Here is an 8,306-nt window from a genome sequence, read left to right on the forward strand (position 1 = left end):
ACATAATCTTTTCTTTTTTTTTTTTTTTTTTTTGAGACCAGGTCTCAATAAATAAGTAGTTCAGGCCCGTCCACAACTTTCTACTCTTTTGCCAGGGTCTGCTGCGAATACCCCTGTAAGCCACACCCAGGTTTAAGGGATAGTCTCTGGGGGTTTGATTCCCGCACAGGGATTAACACAAAAAAAAAGGATGTCCACTCTAATACGACGGATTCGTATTCTTTCTCCGTCTGTACCTGTAAAGGTTGCATAATGAAACCACACAGCCTAGAACTGGACTCCGAGTAGGCGCTCAACAAGTTGTGTTTTCCCTCCCCCTCTGACAATAGAGCGGGTCCCCAGGCGGTTCCTCTCTCTCTGGGCGTCTCCGTCTCTGCTCACCCCCGCAGGCTCAGCCAGGCCCCGGACACGCCGGGAGGCGAGAGGAGGGGGCGCGGCGGCGGCGGTAGCGCGGAGCCGGCTCCGGTCTTACGTAAGAAACGGGTCCCCGCGCGGCCAGCCGGGCAGAGAGGCGGCGGCGCCGCCCAGCGGGATCCGGGCTGAGTGTGGCCGCGCTTCCCTCTCGGCCGAGGTGAGCGTCTCCCGGGGCTGTTCGGGGAGGAGGTGGGGCCCTCCGGTTGCCGGCGGCGGCCGCTCTGGGGATGCAGACAGTCCCCGGGAAACGGCCAGCGAGAGGCTCCGGACCCGCCCACGTGCGTCCCCGGGATCGCGCGCCTGGACCGGGCTGCAGGGGAGGGCCCGGGTGGGTCTGATTGACCTCTGACCCCAAGGGGCCGAGCTCGGAGGGCTGGGGTGGCCCCCCGCGGCGCTCCACCGGCGCGGCCTAGGGGCGAGGAGGTGGCGGAGGGCGGGGCCGAGGGGCGGGGCAGTGTTAAAAAGCCTCTCCTCCCCCCCTCCCTCCCCTCCTCCCCCGTAGGGGTGGCAGGCGAGTCCCCGCGTGCGGAGGGTGCCGAGGCAGGGGCCGCTGGGCAAAGTGCGCGGGCTGCCTTCCCGGCCACCCTCTCCCCGTCAGAGCCATGGCTTCCAAACTCCTGCGCGCGGTCATCCTCGGGCCGCCCGGCTCTGGCAAGGGCACCGTATGCCAGAGGATCGCTCAGAACTTTGGCCTCCAGCATCTCTCCAGCGGCCACTTCTTGCGTGAGAATCTCAACGCCAACACGGGTGAGGGGCCGGGGAGGTGGCGGGGCGGGGGTGGTCGGGCCGGGAGCGGGGCGGTGGCGGGCTCGGGTCCCCTCGGCTCCCTGCCCCCGCCCGCCTGTGCCCGTGCCGGCTCGTACGTGCCGCGGCGCATGCAGCCGGCCGGCCGCCCGCCCGCCCGCGCGGCTTAACCGCGCCGGGAGGAGGCCGAGGCCGCCCGGCCGCTCGGCGCGTGGGGCGGACCCTGCGCACCCGGCGGAGGGAGGACTCGAGCCGCCCGGCGGGAACCCCGACTGGCCTCTCCGGAGCACCGTCTCCCGGAGGCGGAGCCCCCCGGGCCCCCTGCTGCGCTCCTGCCGGGACGCGCGTCGCCCTCACCCGCGGAGTGCTGGGCACCGCGCGCCGCCCACCTGTGGGAGTCGCGGGCCGCCGGCGCGCCGGGACTCGGCTGCGCGCTCCAGCCCGGACCCGAGTGCTGCGTGGCGGGGAGAGGCCTGTGGTCGCTGAACGGCGGCCGCGGCACACTGTCCCCGCCGGCTCCCCTCCTCCTCAGGCGCAGCCTGGCCGCCCGTAGACCTGTCCTGAGGAAAAACAACAACAACAACAACAACACAAAATTGCATTTTGAGTTCAGCTTTATTGCGCGTGGCCCCTTTGAGGCTGTTTCTCGGCGGGGGTGGTGGTGAAGTTGGGGATCTAGACCGCCGCATCTTCTAGTCTTGCAAGTTCCTTCCTTCTCCCCTCTTCTTCTGCTCCGGGTTCCAGAGGAATAAGCGTGAGGAGGCGAAGCAGCAGCGAGGTACTGTGAGGCGCAAACCCTTCTGGGATGCAGATGAGCGGGATTGGCAACACCCGCTTGTTGCTCGTGAGGCCCCTTCCCAGGTTCTGTTCATAAACCTGCGCTTCAGAACAGGTCGGTGGAGGACGATGTTGGAAAGCAGGTTAAAGGCAAAACCACTTTGAGCACCTCAAAGGCTGCTTATTGGTTTCTTCTGTGAAAGCCAACCTTTATCTGGGTTCCCCGGGGCCACTTTCCCTCAAACCTGTGCCTGAGACAGAAGGGTTTACGTGTGCCAGACCCGGCCCCACCACTCTGGGATCGAACCTAGGTCCTCGAATAGCCTAGGCAAGTACCGCACCACTGAGCTACACCCCAATCTGGTTTTAAGTTAAAAGTTTAAAATCTTTTCTTACTTGAGCCGGGTGTGGCGGCAGAGGACTATCATCCCGGCACTCCGCCAGGCAGAGTTAGGCTGAGTTGGAGGCCAGCCTGGTCTACAAAGCGAGTCCAGGACAGCCAAGGCTACACAGAGAAACCCTGTCTCGAAAAACCAAAACAAACAAAGCGCCGCATTTATTTGTAGGTGAGTGCGTGCGGAGCGCAGATCCTCAGGCTTGCTGTCAAGGGCCGGTACATTTGGAGCCTTGTCAGGACCCTTAGAATGGAGCTGGGGCTTCTGTCTCAGGAGCTGGGATTGTAGTTATAAGATCCCTTTTCTCTGCCGAGGCTCCAGCCTCATGCCTGTGTGAATGCAAGGCGAGCACCCTTTATTCTCCTGAGCCACATGCAGGCCTGCACTCCCCTCTTCTGATGCACCCTTCCAGTGTTTGGAAGGGGGCAGAACAGTGTGAGGGCTTGTGCGTAGGTTTGGGCTTCCCCCAGGTGAGGCTATGGAGAAGGCTAGCTTGAGTGAAGGTAGCCTAAAAATAGCCAGTCCATCTCATAACATCCTGTGCACTTTCATTCTGCAGTGAAGAGTTTTACACAGAACCTCTGCGGCTGGGCTACTGTCCTTTTTCTTTTGAATGGGAGTAGAGGTAGCTACCCTTATTGGGGCCTCAAAGGCCACACACTTGATTTTGATTTACTGCTGCATAGTTGATGGCCTCCATGCTGAGGCAGTTGGAAGTCTGGCAGCTTGATGGTGGGGTCAGCCTGGTGGAGGAGATCCAGAAGGAAGGCAGGCTCCCGAGGGCTCTGTCTCGGGCTCTGCTGTCCTTGCTGTTGCGCAGGAGGACGAAGGCTTCTGATGGCTCATCAGCCTGAAGCCTGAACTGTATTACTGTATAAGTGTAGCCCTGGTTGTCCTGGAACTCTGTAGGCCTGGCTGGCCTCAAACTCAGATCTGCCCTGTCTCTGCCTCCCAAGCGCTGGGGTTAAAGGCACTCGCTGCTACTGCCCAGCATGTTCCTATACATTTAAATGCCTTCATTCCTCCACCCTTTCTTCTAGCAGAAGTGCTTTTTTTTTTTTTTTTTTTTTTATCACTTAAACACTTGGCCAGGGAAAGACGATAAATAAGATTTCGGTCTGTTTTGCAAATGGCTTGTTCCTAGTGGACCTGGTGTGTGCGATTTCACTATATCTCTCTATAGGTCTAAGTGAAGGTCTTAGGGACAGTGTAAGAACACATTCCTCAGTATTTTCCTGTCACCCGCTGATTGCTTTTCACCTTCTAGCGAAGCCAAGAACCCTTCTGAATGTACAGTGTATGGTTGAAGTTTGAAGGAGATGATAAAACACAGCAGACCCAGGGAGTAGAAACCTCGGCAGCAATTTAAATTGGAAAGTAGTGCAGGCCATCTGCTGCAGCCTGGATTTGGGCAGGATTTGGGCAGGCTCTTGACTACATGGCTTGCCTCCTGCGGCCATAGTCTGGCAAAAAGCTGCAGGAAAGGGCCTAGGCTACCTCACAGGTATGGAGGAGGAACTCATGGCCCTGCAGAATCAGTCCATCTCCTTCCTCTGTACTCACCATGCTGATTGCATCAGCTGCTTCTCGGATGCAGTGAAATGAAGGCTCATGGCGGTCTGCCTCATGGCGGTCCATGGCAGCATGCCTACCTTGTTTGTGAGCCTGGTGCCTAGTGCTTAAGAAAATGAGGTACCAGAAACTTTGCCTTTTTTTTCGAGACACGGTATATTCCTGACTGTCCTGGAACTCAACTCTGTAGACCAGGCTCACAGAGATCTGATTGCTTCTACCTCCCAAGTGCTAAAAGTTTTTTTTTTTAATTTATTTTATTTTAAACTAAAAGGTTTGATTGGTTGGTTGGTTGGTTGGTTGGTTGGCTATTCAAGACGGGGCTTCTCTGTGTCACTTTGGCTGTCCTAGACCAGGCTCTCCTGGAACTCACAGCAATGCCTGAATACTGTGGTTTTTTTTTTTTTTTTTTTTTGAGACAAGACTATGTGAACTCTGTTGCCTTTATCCCAGGCTAAACCAGCCTCTACCCACTGACTAGGTGCTAAGATTGTAGTCCTGTTCTAGTAGGAGCAGGTTAATGAATGTTGTGCCTCTGACCGTACCTTCTCCCTGTTCGTAGAGCACATGTTTTACCCCTGAAATTGGGGTCTGGCAAACTAATGCACCGGAAAGAGGCCCTGTTGTCTGTATGTCCCGTCATAAAAATTGTGTGTGTGGTGTTTTGCCAGATGTTACATAGCCTGCTTCAGTTTGATTAGTGCTTACAAAGGACTTGAGATTAGTTTCCTTGATAGTTGCCCCCTCCCTCCCCTCCCACTTTCTTAGGCTGCCTGCAGCTGTGCAGGCTGAGGCTTATCAAATTCCTTACTTGAGGACCTGGCCTCCAGGTCTTTAGCTTGTATTTTCTTAGTACACACTATGAAGAAACAGAAAGGCTTGCCTTAAATCGCAATGAGCTCACAGGGACTATTAAGCTCTCCTCTATCTCCCTCACATAGTGTGTGTGTTTAAGTGAATGCATACACCAAGCTTGGCAGGCTTTCAACTGTATCCCATCAAAGATGCTGATTTGGGGTGGGACTGTAGCTCAGCTGGTGGAGAGCTTACCCAGCACTGACAAAGCGCAGCTGTGTTTTGAGGCCTCGCACTATGCATGCTTGAGTGCCCAGTGGCTGTAACGTTAGTACATGGAAGGTTGAAGTAGGTAAGTCAAGATGAACGTGGGACTAGAACTACTTCGGGGGGAAAATATGTCCAGAAGGAACAAAACCCCCAAGAACTGATGTTTTGTGATCGCTTTGTTTGCTGGGTTTTTAATCAAGGAACCAAACCCCCCAAGAACTCTGCTATTTTGTGATAGCGTCCTTTGCTGGGTTTTCTCTGAAGGATATAAAGATCCTGTTTTAAGGGTCAGGCAGGTGGTGGTATCGGAAGAAACGGGCACTTTTTAATATTGCAGTCTAGTATCTCAAGGGTAGGAGAATTGGAGACGGTCCATTTGGAAGCATCTTGGACTCCACTAAAGAAAAGATGTTCAAGAAGGAACCTGTTTCTGCTCTTAATTAATATTAACTGCAGCTCTTTCCAGGGTGTCACAGATGGACCAGCATTCCAAATGAGGCCGTGAGCTGATCCTCTCTGAAAAGATGACCTCGTTCAAAGGGCTCAGGCTTTTGGGTACTCATTAAGTATAAATGTGCAACTTATGTAAGGGTGAATTTTTTTTTTTTTCCCTGAGAATTGAGGATCAGGGGCTTTGGAGACCTGAGTCAGTTCAGTATTAGACCGAAAGCATCTTTAAATGGTTAACCTTCCCTGGTTTATTATCCAAGGTCTCGGCTTATTCCGAGATTTCTAGTGTATGCTACATTCCAGTTTGCCCTTGTTTGGCGAGACTCAGGATGAAGCCCAAATCGGTGAAGGGCCGGTTTTAAGAGTCTTCTGGGCTGTGGAACCAGTTCAGTTGGTAGCCTGCCTACCATGTAGGAAGCCCTTGGCTTGCTCCCTTGCTCTGTATATGGGAAGAGTCAGACATTTGAGTCTAGCTTGGGTTCTGGGGAATCTGAACTCCAGGCAAGCACATCAGGAACTTGACCATCTCTCAAACTGCCCATACCTCAGCGATCTTGAACGTCTGAGCTTGCTGCAGAGACTCCTCCACCATGCCCTTTTATATGCTGCCTGGGATTGAAGCCAGAATTCTGCATGCTAGGAAAGGATCAGTTTAAATTGTTTCCATAGGTTATTTTCATAAGCAAATAACTATGAAAAAGTCACATTGACAGTGTCATCCTCTAATTTGCAGACATTTTCTGAATACCGTTGGCTTGCCCACTAACGTATTTTCTCTCCTAAAATCCAGTTTAATACTGCACATTTTATTGAGTCACAAAGTCGTCTTTGTCATCTGTAGTGAGTTTAATCCCCCCTTTTTTCCCTTTATGAATTAATTTTTTTTTCTTGAAACAGGGTTTCCCTGTGTAGCCTTAGCTGTCCTAGAACTCGCTCTGTAGACCAGGATGGCACAAACTCACAGTGATCCGCCTGCCTCTGCCTCCCAGAGAGTTGGGATTACAGGTGTGTGCCACCACACACAGCTCTTAATTTTCTTAAATCTTTTCAGAACTTGGTTTTTTGAGACAGGGTCTTTTCTAGCCCATTTTGGCCTTTAACTTGATTCTTCTGCCTCAACCTCTTGGATGCTGGGATTATAGGTGCGTGCCCTATAAGCCGGGCTTCCAGACCTGCTTTAATTTCTAATGTCAGGCTTCATGGAAGAGCGCAAGATTGTCTTTGGCTCTTTCAGTGTGTTGCAGTGTTTGATGGCTCACTTCGCGGGTAAGCAGTTGAAGAAGGACCCCGTGGAGTCTGGAAACATCTCCTGGACACTCAGCTATCCTCAGGCTGCGTTCCCTTTCCTGGGGAGGGAGCTTACTTAAGAGTCTGGAAGACAAATAGGCAGCGTTGAATGGCATCTTGCAGTGAGTGTTGCGGATCTGGGCAGTGTGGTTCGTGAGGCACAAAGAAGCGAAACAAGGACTACTCAGCTTCAGGAGAACCAGGCAGGCAAAGGAAGTGCTGCACAAGTCCATGCCTGACTCAGGCCACAGGGAAAAGAAGAGCTGGGGTTGGGGAACATGTTAAAGTGTTGCTCTGTAGCCCAGGCTGGCCTACAGCTCACAGCTGTAGTAGTCTAGGATGGCCTCACTCCAGTCTTGGTGCCTTAGTCTTGGGAGGATTGACTGGGAGTCCCTGCCTGTCCGGGGGACATTCAGACAGTTACTCAATCAAATGTGTGCGTGCAAGTCAGGACAGCTATCAGGAATTGTTTAATTTGTTTGTGAGTCTTTTAGGGGGAATAGACTCAGTTTGTCAGGCTCTGTGCGACAAGCACTTTCCCCGCCGAGCTATCTCGCCAGACCTTTTTGGGGAACACTCAGAGGAAGTGTGTGCCAGTCAGGGATACTGACGCTGTGATGAGACACCATGACCGAAAGCAACTTGGGGAGGAAGGGATTTATTTGGCTTACACTTGCACATCACTCCTCATCATCAAAGGAAGTCAGGACAGGAACCCAGACGGGGCTAGAAACCTGGAGCCAGGAGCTGATGCAGAGGCCATGGAAGGGTGCCGTTGACTGGTTTGCTCCTCATAGCTTGCTCAGCCTGCTTTCTTAGAAACCAGAGCTATAATCCCCGGGGTGGCCCCACAACGGGCAGGGGCCTTCCATGTCAATCACCGATTAAGAAAATGCCCTTCAGGCTTGCCTATAGCTTTTCTCAACTGAGGGGCCTGCTTCTCTCCAGTGACTCTAGCTTGTGTCAAGTTGACATAGAATGAGCCAGCACAAGGTGTTTCTTGAACTGAATTGGACAAATGACACCAGTTATGATGCTAGGAGATGGGATTAAGTGCTATAATATCGGGGACTCCCTCTAGAGCTATTGTCCTTTAGAGTTCATGGACACCTGCATAAGAGGTTGATTTAGTCTTCATTAATGTCTGTACTGTTAAAGCAAAGGGCTGTTTTCATTACGTTTTGCACATGTCAGACCTAAGCGTTGCCACTGAGCTGCACCCAGATCTGAGGCAGGTTGCCACATTTGCCCCGTACCCTTGCTCCTGGTTCCTCTTGCTTGTGCTTTAAAACACACATGAAAATAAGTATGGGGGGGGAGGTGGAAAGGGGAGCGGAAAGGGCTCAGCAGTTAAGAGCACAAGCTACTTTTACAGGGGGCCCAAGTTCTATTCCTCAGCATACACGGGCAGTTCACAATTTTGGGGTGCCAGGCAGTGGTGGCGCACACCTTGGGAGGTGGAGACAGGCAGATTTTTGTTAGTTTGAGGCCAGCTTGGTCTACAGAGTGAATTCCAGGACAGCCAAGGCTACGCAGAGAAATCCTTGTCTCAAACGTGTGTGTGTGTGTGTGTGTGTGTGTGTGTGTGTGTGTGTGTGTGTG

At 52.9% G+C, this 8,306-nt stretch overlaps 1 protein-coding gene across 1 annotated transcript in view; it reads left to right on the top strand.

Moving 5' to 3' along the window:
- Positions 1 to 332: 332 nt before the first annotated feature.
- The window catches only part of Ak4 (adenylate kinase 4), a 46,647-nt gene continuing 38,673 nt past the window's right edge, over positions 333 to 8,306 (top strand). Inside the window, exons 1-2 of the mRNA XM_055628950.1 lie at positions 333 to 571; positions 917 to 1,161. Coding sequence (XP_055484925.1) covers positions 1,017 to 1,161 — 145 coding nt within the window. The 5' untranslated portion in view covers positions 333 to 571; positions 917 to 1,016. The remainder of the gene's footprint in view (positions 572 to 916; positions 1,162 to 8,306) is intronic.

This window comes from Psammomys obesus, unplaced genomic scaffold (assembly GCF_907164565.1).
Source record: "Psammomys obesus unplaced genomic scaffold, mPsaObe1.curated_primary_1811, whole genome shotgun sequence".
In the NCBI taxonomy this organism is placed as follows: domain Eukaryota; kingdom Metazoa; phylum Chordata; class Mammalia; order Rodentia; family Muridae; genus Psammomys; species Psammomys obesus.